Source organism: Salminus brasiliensis, chromosome 5 (genome assembly GCF_030463535.1).
Source record: "Salminus brasiliensis chromosome 5, fSalBra1.hap2, whole genome shotgun sequence".
Taxonomy (NCBI): domain Eukaryota; kingdom Metazoa; phylum Chordata; class Actinopteri; order Characiformes; family Bryconidae; genus Salminus; species Salminus brasiliensis.
In genome coordinates, this window is record NC_132882.1 from 27,083,646 (window position 1) to 27,102,368 (window position 18,723).

An 18,723-nucleotide genomic window follows, 5' to 3' on the forward strand; every position below is an offset into this window, starting at 1 on the left:
ACCACTTCTCCAGAAAAGGCACACAAAAGCCCGCTTGACCTTTGCAAATGCTCATCTGGACAAAGAAGAAGACTTCTGGTGTTCTGTTTTATGGTCAGATGAAACAAAAATTGAATTGTTTGGCCACAATGATGTGTGCACCATTTGGCGTAAAAAAGGAGAAGCCTTCTACCCTAAGAACACCATCCCCACTGTCAAACATGGTGGTGGGAACCTAATGTTTTGGGGGTGTTTTTCAGCCAATGGACCAGGGAACTTGATCGCAGTAAATGGCACCATGAAAAAAGAGCAATACATCAAGATTCTCAACAACAACATCAGGCAGTCTGCAGAGAAACTTGGCCTTGGGAACCGGTGGACATTTCAGCACGACAACGACCCAAAACACACAGCCAAAGTGGTGAAGAAATGGTTAGCAGACAAAAACATTAATGTTTTGCAGTGGCCCAGCCAGAGTCCTGACTTGAATCCAATTGAGAATCTGTGGAGGGAGCTAAAGATCAGGGTGATGGCAAGGAGACCCTCGAACCTCAAAGAGTTGGAGCTCATCACTAAAGATGAATGGGCAAAAATACCAGTGGAGACATGCAAAAAGCTGGTCAGCAATTACAGAAAGCGTTTGATTGCTGTAATAGCCAATAAAGGCTTTTCTATTAATTATTGAGAAGGGTATGAATAATTTTGGACATGCCACTTTTTGTTCAAATGTGTATAAAAGCTGAGAAATATTTTTTCCCACAATGATGCCTCTTGTACATCATCGTGTTATCTCCTGGGAGATGCCTGTGTCATTTCCAGGCAAAAATATAATTTCTGGTTAAATAAAAGTAAATTTAAGTCAAACTTTGCCAGGGGTATGAATACTTTCGGGCATGACTGTGTATATATATATATATATATATATATATATATATATATATATATATATATATAATATTTATTATTATAGTATAATTATAGTATTATATTATTATTATTATTATTATTAATAATAATAATAATAATAATTTATTACTTTTTAGTCAAATCAATGCACCTGGCAGCATGTCATTCCTTTTTGTAATCAGATTCTACTTTTGGCTTCTGTTCAAGGACACCCCAATCCAGAACATTTTGTATGGGAGGAGTACTTGGAAGACAACAGCGCTTCTGCAGTTCCAAGCCAAGCCTTTTGTATGGTGAGCATCACACAGTCGCATCCCAAAAAGACAGTGTTTCCCTTGTGTTTGAGAAGCAAGACAAAGAGTATGTGTATGTGTGTATGTGTGTATGTGTGTGTGTGTGTGTGTGTTTATATAGTTGCATTTGTGTATTTCTGTGTGTGCAAGAGCCAGAATGTGTGTGTGTGTATGTGTGTGTGTGTATGTGTGTGTGTGTGTATTGATGTCATGCTATTTTTGAGCTCTGCCACGTTGTACTGCAGGATTAAGCGTTTCATAATGTCTCCCCATTATTGATAAATCCCAACCGCCATGTCTCCCTGTAAAGAAAAGCGAAACCTCAAGGCTGAATGCATTTTGAATGGCAGTTCAATTAAACTAGGCTCACTGCTTGCTCACAGTAGCTTGTAGTTGCCATTGCAGCAATGCTTTATGCTCCTGGCAATAAGCCTAGCGACAGATCTGACAAACAAATGTCCATCTGCAGAGAGCCCCTCACGGATTTCAGGTCGGCATGAAGGTAGAGGCGGTGGACAGGCGAAACCCCATGCTGATCCGCGTGGCCACCATCGTGGACACTGAAGACTACAGGGTCAAGGTGAGTAGTGAGAGGTCGGAGACAACGGGTCTCTGGGATGCTCATTTATATTGTGATAATTCTTCCTGTTCTGAAAGGCATTTTTGTTTTAGTGAAGTATTGTGGGGTCTTTTGAAACGTGACAGTTTGTTATTATTCTTTTGGTCGATGTCGGTCATCAAGTAGATTTCTTCATGATAAATTAAATGACTGCCTTACTGTACATTGGTTAAAAAACAGCAGTGTTAATGGTTATGGTTGTTAGATTGGTGTTTCTTACTTATACCGGAGTCCACATTGTGTCTTCATGCTTTCTGTGTATCTACGTTTGAAGTAGAGGCAGCATTAATACTGATGACAGCAAAGTTTTAAAGCTATTTGTTTTGCTGTCTGTTTTAAACAGTTTTGGGGTGGATATCTGACCACTGTTCTTGGCACAATTGCTAGGGTTTAATTAAATATGTTGGTTTCCTGGCACGGACCCGACTTTTAAATACAGTACACATATTTGAGGTCAGAACTTTGAGAAGGCCTTGCCAAAAGTGTAATGTTAGCTTGCTCTCCTAATTTCACAACTACCTTCACTTGGGGTCATTGGCCGGTTGGAACACCCAAATGTGTCCGACCGTCTAGCTGATGGTTTGAGGTTGTGCTGCAGGAATAATAAAGAAGGAGAGGACTGCCTCAGAACATTTTTAATTTGTGCAGCATGCCATTTCCAAAGCTTGAAGATGTTTCTGTTATGGACAGCAGCCTCTCAGTCGATGGTAATGTGGAACTCGCTTGACTGTGGACAGTGTTCACTGGTGTTCCAGCCACTTCCAGTTTTGGCAGGCTTGTGCATAGGTGGTTCTTGGGTGGTTGTTGACTATCCATACCAGTGTCCTCTAAGTCTCTTCCAGACCTTGGAATATGGATACACCTTCCAGTAACATGTACCTATGTTGTTTGGATTCTTTGGATCTACAGTTGTTTAGAAATTGCTTTAAGGGTCATTTGTTACTTTGTGTAAGCCTATGAATGCAATCAAATGCATTGATGGAGATCAAATGTCCATATGATTTTAAAAAAGACCAGCTTTTCATGGGGTGCCCTAACCTTTTTCACTCATTCTGCACCAGAAAGATAACTACTCATAGAAATCCCTGAAAGCCCGATATTGCCATGACATTCATGTCCATGATGGGTATACGTAAATGTTCAACTAGAACAACTAGTCCTTGTAGCTGTGGAACTATTATTGGTTTGATTTGAGTTTTTGTTTCACCTAATATTTTTTGGGGGTGCAAGGGATTAAGATATAATATTGTTGATGGCTGATCTCATTTGTTTCTTAGTCAAACTACTAATCCACTGTTTTTTGTTTTTTCTGTTGTGTGATGTCTTTTTGAGCTGGCCCTGCAGCACAGCAGAATGCCATTCACTGTGTGACCGTATGAATGCCTGACTGATTAGGATCATCCAAGCCTTTTTAAAAACTTGTTTTTAGAACTCAAATCCCCTGTCTTCAAGAATAGCTTGGATGCTGCTCATCAATCAGGCATTTATACACAGCAAGTAGCAGGTCTAATTTTTCATGGCTTCAAATGACTGTTGACTGTAGTACGGAAAGTATCATAAAAATATAGTCAGTGTTTGAACAAAGCGTTATGTAAAAGTTAAACATCGACTAATATACCCACATAATTTATAGTGATGTGATAAATATATGAGCGTGAACGGAAAAACGGGAAATGTTCAAAAGTGATACTTTTGAAATTATTAGGGCTGCCGCAGTTAGTTGCTAAAAATGTATTAACAGCAATATCAATACATTGTTTTGAACATTTATTTATATTAGGTCTCTAAACACATCAGTTAAGATAACCAACGCTTTTCCTCATTACCTCCATGTAGTTGCTCCATGTGGTCGGTCGTGTCTTGCACCATTCAAAGCTACAGCTTAAAAAAAAAACTACATACTGTAAACAATTCATTTACAGACTCTCTCTCTCCCCCCCCCCCCAAAAAAAAAAAACAAAAAAAAGAGTCCATACTGCTTTTGTTGTAACTGTCTATACTGTCCAGGGGAGACCGTTTTTCTAGATTTTAGAGCATCGCTATGCGGATTGATTGCATTCAGCAACAAGAGTGTTTGTGTTGTCAGTATGTTAGATGGTCACCACCATCCCAAAAGTATGGAGCACCAGCCATCATTCCAGGGAACACCGTTCCACTGCTCCGCTGCTCTATGCTGGGGGGCTTTATGCCCCTCTAGCCCACACCTGGCATTAGCCATGGTGCCAGTAGGTTCATGTTTATCTGCTCCAGTTCTATTCTATTGGCATTACTTCTCTACAGAGTCTAGACAAGCTGTGTTTGTGCATTTGCATATCTGTGTCAGCAATAGGTGCAACTTGAAGTAGCTGTGTTGGTGTAATGGATAATGGTGTACAGCATGTCAAAATGTCACAGAAATAGCTTTCAAATACCGTTATATGCACAAATCTATGTCCTGTGGTAGTATGTCCACATACATTCATGAAGCACATACAGGCTTGAACCTGTGTTTCTCTACAAAGCTTGATATCCCATTGAATCACTTTTGTGGGCTCTTAAATGGTACTGGTTTTCTTCAGTTTTGGCAAAAGCTTAATATATGACAGTTTTTACCCTCATAAAGGGAATTTGTGATGTCCTAAATGTCCTGCTTGAGTTGTGTTGCACAACAGTTTCCAGCAAATGCTTCATTCCAGTCTTCCCTTAGAAACTCTACTTGTCGATTTCATAAAACTCTTTTTCTTTCAAAGCCTGAAATAACCTTTTTAAGTACCATCCATCCTAAGACGAAAGGCTGTGTCATATGGTGCCATCGTCATACTGCAGCCTATGATGTCTGCTGTCTCGTATTCTCTTATGTGATTTATGAAAGTATCTCCCTAGTCATATTAATTGTTAATTGCGTGATCAGACACCAGCCATTAGCAAAGCATGGCTCTAATGCGGGCCGAAAGAACGCATTGACTGCATTGATTTCGGCCTGTTTCCATTTGAAAACAGCCATCTATCTTAATCAGACATGCTCCAGAGCATGTCAGCCCAGAGCACTTCCCAATAAGAGAAGCTGGTTGAATTGGCCCATTGTCACCTAGTTAGCTCAGCTTTGTTGTAAAAGAATTTTCACACTCTGCAGTGTTCTGCCTGGATACATTTTTCAGTCTGTTGGGGCAAATAAACATCAGGCTGACGGGCCTGCAACTATTGGCAGCATGGTCAAGTTGCACATACTTTCATTGTGACCCAGAAGTAGCAACCTTTCTTTACATTCAAACGGAAAGCAGAATAAAGTGTGATCTGGTAGTGTAGGCTGTTGCTTATTAGCACTGAATGAGATTTTTGAGAGTAGGTTGGCTCTAGGTTGGCTGCTGTTTGCTCTAAAGCTCTGCAGTGAAGTCACATCAGACTGGCTCAGATGCTCCCGGTTGAGGTGGTCCAGATGTGGCCTAAAGTATTGTGCACATGGCTGCAGTTTGACATGTCTAATAAAAAACTCTGCACTCTGCATCCCAGCCTTTTGGACTAAATATTTTTTAATAGAATTGGTCCCTGTACTGTCTCCAAAAAATTATATTATATATAATATAATATATATTATATATAATTATAAATTTAAATTATTTTACAAATAAATGTATTTACTTTGTCAGGTGACAAATTGCTAAATCAAAATAAAGTAGTCAGCAGCTGTGATTTTTATAATTGGATCTTTTTTACCTTGTCGACTGAGCTTGCAGTGCTCTGAGCAACCAGCAAGGTGAGATCTCTCTAGTGCTCAGTCTTATCCTCAATGGGCGGACATGGCTGCAGGTTTTCATACTCGCCAAGAAATAACACACATAATTTGCTTTGAGACTGAGACCACTTGATTAAATAAGTAGAGTCAGGCATGCTCCTGCGTGGTTCGGAAGAAAATCTGAAGCCACATCGGTTTGTGTTGTGGGAAAAATGGGTTCTCTAGAAATGTAATTTCAGAGCACTTCTGTTGGTCCATTCTGTTGGTCAAAAAATACAAATACCTTGATACCCTGAGGTACTATTTGTGCAATTCATTAGATTGATTGGTTGATAAATGGATATTCACTTATGACTTTCTCTTTTTAAAAGGTGCACTTTGATGGCTGGCACGCAAAATTTGATTTCTGGGTAGATTCTGACCTGCCGGACCTACATCCTATGGGCTGGTGCGGGAGGACAGGACACCCCCTTGAACCCCCACCGAGTGAGTATACATGACTTTAACCTTATACAACCATGAACAGGCTGAATTATACATAATAATCTAGCTTGTACAACTCAACTGTGGTTGAAATCCATATTGCTCAAATAAACCCATGCACTCCTGCTCTTTAGATACGATTCACGCACATTGTACGTCAGGCTGTGTTTCTTTCTCAACTGCTGAGTAGTGAACCAGTGATCTATATTTAGGCTATGAACTGTGATCTTAGACAGCAGATTTATTATTGTAACAGGCTAAAGGGCTATTTGTAACGTTTTACTAGAAACATCTGGTAAGATTTCACAAACACAAATAATTTCCAACCTAAATATATGGATTATGGATCACTGATGTTGTTAAATTGTTTTATAGCAATTATTTTAAACATTTTAATTGTAAAATATTGTTTATAAAACATTTTACACCTGAGATTAGAATCGCCCAGTTTACATCTCCAGGGGATAATTGAATAGTGAAATGCCTGAATCCTCCCTAACTCACAGGAAAATGATTCAAAGGGCATATATTGTACATGTATATAACCTAGTTAGAAAGAAAACAGATTTCCCTGGATGGTCCCTGGAGCTTTTACTAGTCTTTAGCATTGAATTAGAAATGCTAACATGGATTCTGATTATGTTTTAGATTACTAGAGAGCTGTCTTGTCAGTTCTGTTTCAGATCTGGATCACTCTGTTCTTACATTTTTTTAAACAGCTGGTCATTTCAGAACTCAATGAAGCACTTAACACCAGTGTCCATAGTTCAGCACCTTTTTTTCGTGGGTCTGGTCAGGCTGCAATAAAGCTGACTTTTATTACAGCCCCCAAGATGTTTTCCTCATGAATACAGTGATGAGTCTTTTCACCTCTAGAGCTGACCTTTGTGATTCACTCTTGGCTGCGTTGAGCCTGTTGTGCGTTTTGTTTGACCCACTGTTTGCACACGGCTGTATTTGTGTGTAGAGTTTTTACTGTAATACAAAAGCCATCTCCTAATGTAATTTCAGCAGCAAGATTAATCTTGCCGGAAAATCAAAGCAGCGTCTCTGCCCTATTCCTTTTGCCATAACCACGTTTGGAGGTCTGAGAAAAGACAGTGTAATGATGTTTAGACCAAGCCAGACTACATATGTTTCATGAATTATAGGTGTACTCTTTTCCTGTATGTCTCAGTGTTTCTCATGTCCAGTATTGAAATGAAAAGGAACATGATGTACTTTAGTTAAGTCATTTTGCCACTATATGTGTGTGTTAATTGGTTGTTTTCCTTATTTCAGCAAATGCAGGACCTTCTGACCTCAAAAGCTCCGTCACACAGGGAGTGTGTCCGACCCCAGGATGCAGGGGAGTGGGCCACATCAAAGGCGCAAAATACACAGGACACCACAGGTACAATACAGCGTTTTCAAAGTTCAAAGTTGTTTTTTTTCCCAAAAGCTTTTTTAGCTTTGATGTGCTGACTTTCCTTTTTTTTGAAACATTGCTTAATAACCTAGAGAGGGGAGAGGGGTGGAGACGGATTCCTATTCATTTACACACACAAAGTTTCTCAGAATGGAAGATCTGTTCCAGTCCTGGACCATGATTGAACATTTTAGAGAACATGTTTTCAGTAGTTAAACCTGACAATTCATCAGGAGAGACACGCCAGGAGCCTCATTTACAATATGTTTTGCACACATTTTGATAAATCTGCGCATAATCGGAAAATGACCAGCTTTACAGGAAAATAGAAGTAGATATAAAAATGTTTAATTGCAAGTCATTTTGGAGCATTTCTATTGGTCTGTTCATTCCAATTTTGACACAAAGAAAATGTTCTTAGTGAAAATTGATACTGGTATTGTATGTTGTAAGGACAGATGTGTAGTGACAGAAGAAGCAGAATGAAGGGTTTTGATGGCTTTGGTTGCTCTAGAAAAGGTCAGTAATGTTCATGAATAGAGTGACTTGGAAGATGGAAGATGTATTTAAAGTAGAGAGATTATTTAAACCATAATTATTTACACCCTTTTTATGTATTTTGGACAAGTTTCTGAATAATTTAAGCTGTTTGGACATTTTAGAAAAATATAGGCTGGCAGTCCGTCCTGCCCATTTACTCATGGCCTAGCGTGTTGGTCTTGTAAGGCAAGCAGAAACACCAGTGCTGCATGAGAATTAGCTGAAATCACACAGAGTATTTGTCTTTGTCATTTAGTGAATTTTTTATGATCTGCTCATAATTACAGTAGACGACAGCAGTGCAGAACGATCACGTTCTCTTTATCTGCTGTTTTTCCTGTTCGCTTTATTGAGGGGAGCGCATGCACGGCAGGTTCGGTGGGCGACACAATTACTGTATGACCTTTTAATAAATACAACATATTATGTTACTAAAGGCAGTGTATCGGCCACGTGATGCCTGCTCTTACGTTAACGTCCCTCACCCAAACCAGTCACCTGTCAAGGTACATATACATGAATAGAAGTTCCCCCTCAGTATTTTACCCAAGTTGGCATCCATGCATCACCTACGCTCCTTATACGTACTTGCATTACTAGTTTAAATTGTGAACTAGACCCAATTGACCCAACAAAATGACATTGATTAGCTCGAAACCTAGCTGAGAGCCTCTTAATCCAAGAAGCATTTTGGAAGGAACCTCCGGACTAAGGCTGTTAAAGAGGTGCAGATTAACAGGGAAGGTCTCTTCTGGCCCTGGTTCAGAGACTGTGGGCCACTGAGGCTCTGCAGCCTGCATCTTCAGCCAAGAATCTGCCTGCATTCATCCCTCTAGACTGTGTATCACCCTATCCTCCTGTGATGTGGGTTATGGCCTGAACAAAACATTCATTTCAGCTCCTTAAGATTTGTGGGGCCTGCCAGAGTTCCTCTATCTTATCGGGTTTTCTAATACCTTGTGAGGTGTTTGCTGGGCCACTGTCTGCGTGTGCACGCCTCGTGGTCCCCTCACAAGTTTTCTCTCCCTCCCTTTGCGGATCAATGTTGAAAAAGCTGGAGGAATGCCAAATTAAATTTTGATCGATGTGAACCAAAGTGTAATAAGAAATGTAAGCTGCACGTTGTGCTTGTGTTTCGACCATGCCCCTCCTTTTTCATCCAAGCGCTGTGGGGGGAAAGCGTGGAATGCAATCAGGCGCCTTCGCCGTTCTGCCGTTCACCTTTTCCAGGCGTGTAATCACGGCGGAATCAACTGGGAGAGGAATGTGCGTGCTTTTACTCGTCCTCAGACGGAGAGAAATGGGTCCTTCAGAGAACCATTTGTGATTAAAGAGGGTGAGCGAGAGAAATAGGGTTTGTGAGCTACGCTGCAAAAAATTCTCATCTCAAACCCAGGACAGTGCTGAGCTTCATTAGTGAATAATTTACATCCAATTTACATGCATTAGCATGCTATTGCCTCCGAAGTTACTGTTTAAGCATAGCAAGAGGATTACCTAGTTTTTCACCCAGAATCACATGCGGGAGAGAACACAATGTGTAAAACTTCTACAATTCTCACCATACTTCAAGCACCAGGGAAGACACCAGTCTAAAGAACATTATGATGTGATTTCATTACTGTGACAAGCTTCCTCTAGAAGAAAGTGATCAGGACCGCTTGAGGGCTGTTTGTGAAGGGCCCTAAAGTGAGATTATTGCAATAAACAAGTCCTCCTCATGCAGACCCTTGTGAAGCTCCTCTGAAATGTGCTGTAATAAAAACATAATCACTGAGTGCTACTTCATATTGCTTTGCGGACGCCTCCATTCTGTCGCCAGCAGAGTTCCATATTTCGATACCCTATCCGTTAATGGGGATTAGATGAGTTACGTCGTTATCTCCGAGTGATTCCGGGTTGGCAGTGAGTCAGAACCTCATTTCAGACAAGCTGAATTTGATCATATGTTCAATACGGTCTTACACAGACGATTAGACACTCTTGGTCAAATTACATTTTGTTCTTTTTTGTAACTGACAAGTAGTGAACATGGCTTCCAGCTAATCAAACAAAAACAGTGTTTTCAGCAAATCCTAATACAAAATGTCATCACCACATGTTATCAACTGGGAAGTATAGCTGAAATCAGACAAATGCTTTCCTTTCAGGATTCAGAGAGAATTATGCATGCTTTTGTATCGTCACGCCTTGATTATGGCAACACGTTTATACATTTGAGACATTAAGCAGATGCTCTTATCCACAGTGACTTACAAAAGGGCTTCACTGTTCACTCAGAAAATACCCTTAGCTAGTTTGTATAGAATAGGATCCAAAAGACACCTCTAAGCTTAGACAATACTAAATACAGAAGTCTATATGGAGACCACAGTACTCCACTCAACTCGCTTGGAAGAGGTGGGTCATACATACAATACTCTTGGAAGAAGTGCGTCTTCGGTTGGCGTTTGAAGACAGCAAACGACTCTGCCATTCAGACACACAGGGGAAGTTTGTTTTTGTCTTCTATGAATCTTAAAGGATGGTGGGTCAAGCCAAGCCATACTTAAAGCTTGAAGGACTCTTGGTACAGCTTGGCTTTTAACCACTGCCATCAAGTTTACCTTAATTACATGTCTTGGTCATGGAGCTGGATTGCATTTGGTGGATGGTTGCATTTGGTCCTGAATGCGGCGGCTCTGGTGCTTACTGGGACCAAAAGAAGAGAGCATGTTACACCGGTATTGGCTTCACTGCATTGGCTGCTTGTTGCTTTCAGGTGAAAGTTTAAAATTCTGATGTTGCCATACCAGGTGGTGCATGGAGATGGACTGAAATATATCGCAGAGCTAAGAGTTCCAGATTCAAATATTGGGCCACTGAGGTTCTCTGGTCTAAGGCTTTTTGTAGTTTCTAGGACTAAGTGTAAACACAAGGGTTATTTGAGCCATAAGGGTGATTTCTGCTGAAGCTTTATAATAGTCTGCCTTTAGAAAATTTAGAAAGACTTGCTGGTTCTAAGGAGGTCTTTTAAAAGAGGCTTAAGACATATTTGTATGTCGTTGCATTTGAGGTTGGTCACAGCCAGTCTTTCTGTCTGTTGTTGTGGATTAGATGGTATTTTCTTGATATAATTTTTTTATTGGTTTTATATATCGCTGCTGTCCAATGAAAAACATTTTTGTCTTTGTCCGTTTTTAGTTTTCTCTATGGTTTAAACCCTGGAGCTTCTCTGTCTACTGTGTGAATAATAGCCTCTTATTTTACATTGACTTCCATTCAAAGCTAAGAGCATTTTTGTCTTTTCCTGTAAAGTCACCATTTTGGAGATGCATGTTATCCAGACTATATCCTTTTTATTTATTTATTTATTTATTTTTATTATTTATTACTTTGTAATGCCCTGTTGGCAAAAATTACAGGTTTAGTAGCTAAAAGTCTTTCAGTTCTTGCACTTGGACTGTTTTCCCACTGTTCTATATGGACAGCCTGAAGTTCTGAAAAATTCTTGGATCGTTGTTTTTTTTTTATTTTTATTTTGAGGTATATTTTCAACATTATTCTGTTGTAGAGGTGTTATTTTGGGCACCTTTCAACTGTATTACCAATAGCACTGGTGGCTGCAGCACACCCCCAAAGCATGGCTGGCTTTAAATGTTGAGTTTTGTGACGAGGTCACAGTTAAGGTTTCCTTTTTATGACAATTGCTTGTGCAAGCATTGTGTGCCACCAAGGAAGTGTGCCACCTTCTTGCTAAGCCTTTATGCAGGTTCATGACAGTCATATGGGGGGGGGGGGGGGGGGGGTTGATTTGCGTTTTTGGTTTGTCTACCACGGTTTTCGCGCCCTTAAAGATGTCATCTTTACTCTTACATTTCCCCTGAACTGGCATTTTCTTAACACTGTAGAAGCCACAAGTTGAAAACGCTCTGCCTTGTTGGCACTGATTTGATTGATTAATTAATTTTTATTTATTTATTTTTTTTTTTAGAGCCCATATCTGAGTGTTAGAATAAGGTCCGGTGATTTCAAAACTTGGAAATTTGCCAATTACAGTTGGTGACCTGCACCAGGCCTGATTTGCTGATCAAGGTCAGAGACATATTGAGATTTGGCAACACTTAGAGTACCTATTACATTTAAGGTATCTAGTAGACACTCGTAACCAGTATGGATACCACAATACTCAACATTCACTCCACTTTGCTTCCAAGTACTCTTGGAAGAGGTGGGTCTTCAGTCTGCGTTTAAAGACAGCTCTATTAAATTCTATTAAATGGTTACCGGAATATATGCTCGATGAAGTACTTTTCAGGGCTCGTGCTACCTTACTAAACCTCATCGAGAGCACTTGCAAACGTCTCCAAAAATATCCTAGAACCCTTTCCTGAAGCATGCATTGATTTCTGTCTGGAAGCCATCTGTACTGTAGGAAAGGGCACCATGCGGTGAAGTGAAGCCCATTTGACTGCAGTAATTTTAGCCTCCTCACATCCAGCCACCTCCGTCTATTTTTGCACTTCTCCAGAAACCCTCCAGCAGCCCTCTCTCACTCTCGCTCTCTTACTCTCTTATTCACTTGCATTCTCTCACATGCTCTTTCTAGCTTACACCCCCCCCCCCCTCTCTCTCTCTCTCTCTCTCTCTCTCTCACAATACACTTCCTCTGCTTTCTTCTCTGTCCTTCCAATTAGGCAGTCAAAACGGTTTATTGACCATTGGCTTTCCCAGCAATAGTAGTCTGGTCAACACAAATTTCAGTTCTGTGACGTCAGTTATGCTGATGGTGTGATCTCGACCGTCATCAAACCATCACATTGGCATGAGTCCAGTTTCCTCTAACTGATCCTGATCTGAAACTTCTAGTCATTCTTTCTGTGTTCATGTTTAGGACAAGGAAACTGAAAACAAGTCCATGAGCAGTATACAAAGAATCTTCTGGGATTAGGCTTCAGATCAGCTGACTGACTTGGCCAAGAATGTTCCAGTTTTAGCTTTGAAAAGCTTCTTTGTTGCTTTGTTGCTCCTTTGTCTTGCTGTAGGATGAATTTGGAGGCATTTTCCTGAACCTGAGCCAGTCAGCAGTTACATAATTAATGAAGATGAGTGAGCAGATTTGCTCCAGGTTGTTCCTGTTGGTCGGTTGGCTGATGCTTGTGGATCACAGTTTACACATGGTGCCAGATTCTCGATGGACTTTGACTTGGACTTGTTGTGCAGTAGCTCCTGTGTTGCTCTGGCCTTATGCTTGGGATCATTGTCCTGCTGAAAGGTGATGTTTAGAGCAGACTGAAGCAGGTTCTTTTGTGGCATTTTCCTGTATTTTGCACCTTCAGTTTTAACAAGATGCAAACCACAAGCGAACAAATTTCCTGCAAAGCATTGTTGCATAAGTTGACAATAACAGTTGTAGTTGTAGTTGTAGTTGTTGTTGTTGTTGTTGTTGTTGTTTTTGGCATTTTGCTCTCTCTAGTTTCATGTGTGTTTTTAAATTGTGCAGCATTGGCTTTCCTGATTAATGTGTGTATTTTGTTTTGTTTTTTTTTAGTAACTTGGCTTAATAGATTATGTTTAAGAAGCTGTTTGAGAACTTTCTATGTAGTAGTACTACAGCCTATTAAGGACAATGAAAATGAGCAAGTTAACTAAGACATTTAGAAAAACACCCTCCTCTCCTCCTCAGTTCAACTACAACTCTCAACAACTCTGTTTCTTTTAATTAATCCCAAATCACACATTTATACCCCTTTTAATCACTACAATAACAAGTGCAATCTTGGTGGTGGTGCGCTTTTGTATTTATTGATTTATTTATTTATTTTACACAATTTAGTATGCTGGTAGGGTGGTATGATGCCACTTCCATTTCTTTAAAAATTGATCCAGTAGTGCTCAATAGAATATCTAAACACTTGGATTTTATTTTGGTGTGTGTGTGTGTGTGTGTGTGTGTGTGTGTGTGTGTGTGTGTGCGCATCTCTTTATCTCCTTAGCCTGCTATTTGGACTTAAATTTAACAACTTCCTTCAGATTCACAGTCTGAGTAATGATAATTAAATTAAAAGGTTCCTTTAGCCAGAATCGATTTTCAGTTTGTAACATTTAACTTCTCTGTGACTGTCCAATCTGACTTCACATGGTTTTTAAACAAACATATTACACTGCATAATTTGTCATACAGACAACTCTATGGACTTCAAATACTTTTTTGCAAGGCTGCGTATGGCTGAGAGCGAGAGAAATGGCTGAGACTGCGCAATTCCATGGCAATGGTCTGCGTAACGGCCTCCACAAGAGCGTCTTTGATAAGAAAGGTCCATGTGCTCTTATCTTTCTGTAATAACTGCTGTTCATTTTTGAGCTTATATCTCACCCCTGCTCCTGTTAGTCACACTAGAGCAGAATCGCTGAACTGCACTGTGATACGGCGAGCCTTCTCCGAGGTTTTTCAGTTCTCTTTAAGTCACAGCAAGTGCTTTAACACTCTTATATTAACATTGTGAAATTTGTCAGCATAAAATTCAGCTAGGCTTATTGTGCTTGAAAGGAGCCTCGTGATTTGGCTGTAATGGACTGTGAATGCAGTGGACATTGATGTTCAAACTCTTCTGAGTGCAATTACTGATCCATCTGTTCTCACAGAGTTTTGTGAGGTGTTTAAAAGGCTTTAAAAGCCATATAAGTATGTGATCTATATGTCTAGAAATGTAGCACTTTCCTTACAGCTCTTTTGCTGGAAATACTTTGTGATTTAACTCTCTCTCTGTGTGTGTGGTTTTGAGGCTCTTGGATCCCACATAGTGGTTATTTTCCTCAACAGTGGAAGAGTTGCACGATCCTCAACAGGATAAGAAATGTTTAAATATCTCAACAGCAGCAGCAGTCTTTTATTTATGTGGTGAAATCCCTGGGTATTTTCTCTTTTTCATAATATATTAAATGAAAGTACTTTTGCAAACGTGCACAATATTAATTGGTTCTTTATGCCATGACCTTGACAAAGGAACAATAAATTGTTATGTTGGAATCCCCTGCTGAGAGGAAGAATAGTATGTTTAATCAATCTTAGTTTCATTACTATAGGTACCATATGCTTCCGTTGTCGTTGCTACTGGAGCTATAATAGGAACAGGACCTTCTTGTTACTCAGAGAGGAAAGTAGCTGATATGGCCAGATGGTGCTCCAGATGTGAGCGAGTTAAATGAAAAGTGTCCCTTTCTGCAATGGCTTCATAACGCAAATCAGTTTCTGCAGAGTGCAGAGCTAAACCTGCCGAACAAAAGTCACATATAACGGTTCAGAAGCCACAAGTTACGCCTGTGTGCGCTAAATATGTACAAATGGATGGGTTTCTAGTGGTGTGTTAATTAAAGTGCTAATTATTTTTGGCTTAGCTAGCGTGTCCTGTCTTTTAGTGAACAGAGAGGCATGTTCTGCCTGTTCCAGTTTTCAGAAATGTTCTCAAATGTTTACAGGGTGACCTGCTCAGCCATGCATTACATTTATGGCTAAGAATGAATCAGTATTTGTTTATATACTTGCTTGCGTACTGATTACAAAGACCTAGATTGGTTGGAAAATCTGAAGCCTTAGAAAGGATGTAACCCTATTTGAGAGCAGTGAGCATTTATTTAAAAAATAAATAAATAAATAAATAAAAATAACAAATTGTGTTGAGCTCACTCGCCTGACCTCCTGGTGGAACTGAACAAATCTGTACAATGTCTGCAGTGTGAAAGTGTTTTTCCAACTTATTCTAACCTACATATTTATAACTATTGAATAATGAAATTCAATAGTGTTTACTGTGTGCTAATGCTAATTTTGTATAGTGTTTTTACTGTTAAAACCTGCCAGAATATCCCAAAAAATATTTTTCCTGTAATAAATAGCATGCTGTTAAATTACCATTCTTTTACAGCCTTCTTTTTTGGTCTTCTCATCCCCAGTGCCTTCGGCTGTCCCTACTCTGATATTAACATGAAGAAGGAGGTTGTGCTCCCTGATCGGCTGGGTGGCGAAAAGCAGATAGCCTTCGTCCCTGTGCACTTTGTGCAGAAGACCAAGCGTCTGTTTGCAGAGGATGAGGCCGAGGAGGAGGTGAAAGACGAGGAAAGCCATGTGGAGAACAGGTGAGGACCTGCACTTGATGTGCACAGTACTTTGAGCACCCTAAGACTAGACTTAAGCTTTCAGAGTACTTTTACCAAGGTCTCAGACCTTAACTTGCTTGTAAGGGTCATGGACTGTTCATGGCCAGGTGATGCAAATTGCAAAGCTTGTCTGCTCTCTTGTTACCTTGTCCCAACAATCAGCAGTTTTGAGCTCCTCTAAGCAGCTGTCTAACATGCTAACAATAAAAAAAAAAATGCCCACAAAACAAGAGATGGCTTTAGAAGCATATAATTAACCAATAGTTAACAGGATCGATGGAAGTCAAGTTGAGGGCTTGAAGACCAAGAAAATGTTCTGAGAGAGCTCTTAAGATTAATAGAAAGGCGCTTGACTGCAAAAGACTTTCAGGAAGATGTAGCAAACGCTGGAATGATGGTGCACTGTTCTGCTGTACAGTGACCCCTGCACAAAGGCTTTGCTCTTGTGTTGCAGCCTCTGGCTCTGGGGACCTTTCACTGGTAGAGGGTAGAATGATTTTAATTAAATACTTGGAAATTTTGGCATCAAACCTCACACAGTCTATAAAAGCTGAAGATGAAAAGAGGATGGCTTAGTGTACTTTAGGATCTCTGTAGGATAATGATCTCATGGCTCACACCGTCTCCTGACCTGAACATCATTGTAAATCTTTGGATAGGCTTTAAAAGTACAGCACATGCAAGGCAGTCTGAGAATCTCACAGAACTGCACTGTAAAAAGAGAAGAAAAATAATAACAAGCAATTGAACTGGTATTATTCACCTCAAATAAATACTTCAGATTTAAAAATGTTTAATTTAAGTATTTGAGTTGAATAAACCCAGTTCGGTATCATTTTTACTTGGATAGTCCATTATAGATGCCTCATAGATGCCCACTTTAACTGAATATGTATTAAAAGCAACTGAACTCATAAGTTAAATGTAAATGACTGACTGTTGAATGTAACCCTGCACCTAACCCTGATCTTACCCTTCAATCAACCCTAAAACTTAACTGTAACCCTATGCTTACCCTAAATCTCAAATCTAACCTTCACCTTAGAGTTCAGTTGTATTTAATGCATTTTCAGTTGAATGTCAGTTGAGGTTAGCATCTAATGAGGCATCTACAATGGACCATCCAGGTAAAGTGTCTTGTTACCACCATGATCTTTTTGACTGGATAACCACTTCTTACAGTGTAGAAGCCTTTTGCAATGGAAATGGGTGAAAATCTCCAAACTCTAAAACGTGTGTGTGTGTGTGTGTATATTATATATATATTAAGTTAAGATGTGTTCTTTAGCTTCTAATAAATTGAGTTTTTTTCTAAATAAAATAGGACCATGATGGAAAAAAGAGTAAAATCCAACCTTTAACTCAAGTGAATTTATTCAGTAGGAAAAAAATTCCCACATTAAGAAATAATTGTTTAACATCAAATCATGTGTGCCACAATTATTGGCACCTCTGATGTTAATACTTTGTACAACCCCCTTTTGCCAACAAAACAGCACCTAATCTTCTCTTATAATGTTTCACAAGTTGGGAGAATAGAGGGATAGATAGAGGGATCTTTGACCATTCCTCTTTGCACAATCTCTCTAAATCATCCAGCGACCTGGGTCCTCTCCTCTGCACTCTTCTCTTCAGCTCACCCCACAGGTTTTCAATGGGGTTGAGGTCTGGGGACTGAGATGGCCATGGGAGGAGCTTGATTCTGTGTGTGGTGAACCATTTCTGTGTAGATATGGCCATATGTTTTGGGTCATTATCTTGCTAAAAGATCCAGTGACGACCCATCTTCAGCTTTTGGGCAGAAGCCACCAGATTTTGTTTTAAAATGTCCTGGTATTTCAAAGCATTCATGATGCCATGCACCCTAACAAGGTTCCCAGGGCCTTTGGAAGAGAAACCGGCCCACAGCATCACTGATCCTGCCCCATATTTCACAGTGGGCATGAGGTGCTTTTCTGCATACTCAGCTCTTGTGTTACGCCAGACCCACTTAGAGCATTTGTTGCCAAAAAGCTTAGTTTCAAATCTTAGTTTCATCTGACCAAAGCACACGGTCCCAGTTGAAGTTCCAGTACTGCTTAGCAAACTCCAAACGTTTGCGTTTATGATTGTGAGTGAGAAAAGGCTTTTTCCGTGCATGCCTCCCAAACAGCTTGTTGGCATGCAGATAGCGCCTGATGGTTGTTTTGGAGACTTTGTGACCCCAAAAAGCTACCATTTTTTGCAATTCTGTAACCGTGAGCTTTGGAGACCTTTTTATTTCTCTTATCATCCTCCTCACTGTGCGTGGTGGCAAAATAAACTTGCGTCCTCGTCCAGGCTTGTTTACCACTGTTCCAGTTGTTTTAAACTTCTTAATAATTCCTCTGACAGTAGATATGGACAGGTGGAGGTGAGTGGCTATTTTCTTGTAGCCATTGCCTGACTTGTGGAGGTCAACACACATCTGCCTTACTTGAATGGTATGTTCCTTTGTCTTTCCCATGTTGAAGAGAAATGGCCTCTGTGTCATGTCATATTTATACCCCAGGGAAACAGGAAGTTGTGAATTACTAATTAAATGTTCCTACATACTCTGATCAACTTTGTAAACTACTGTAGAATTGACAGAAATACTTTAATAACATTTATTTCCTAAGAAATGTTA

The 18,723-nt window shown here is 39.9% G+C and overlaps 1 protein-coding gene across 1 annotated transcript in view; it reads left to right on the plus strand.

Annotated features, from left to right (window-relative positions):
* The window catches only part of LOC140556285 (lethal(3)malignant brain tumor-like protein 4), a 102,867-nt gene that overhangs the window by 36,723 nt on the left and 47,421 nt on the right, over positions 1 to 18,723 (plus strand). The window contains 5 exon segments of the mRNA XM_072680020.1: positions 1,093 to 1,178; positions 1,648 to 1,758; positions 5,881 to 5,995; positions 7,274 to 7,385; positions 15,873 to 16,055. Of these exon segments, the coding sequence (XP_072536121.1) occupies positions 1,093 to 1,178; positions 1,648 to 1,758; positions 5,881 to 5,995; positions 7,274 to 7,385; positions 15,873 to 16,055 (607 nt within the window).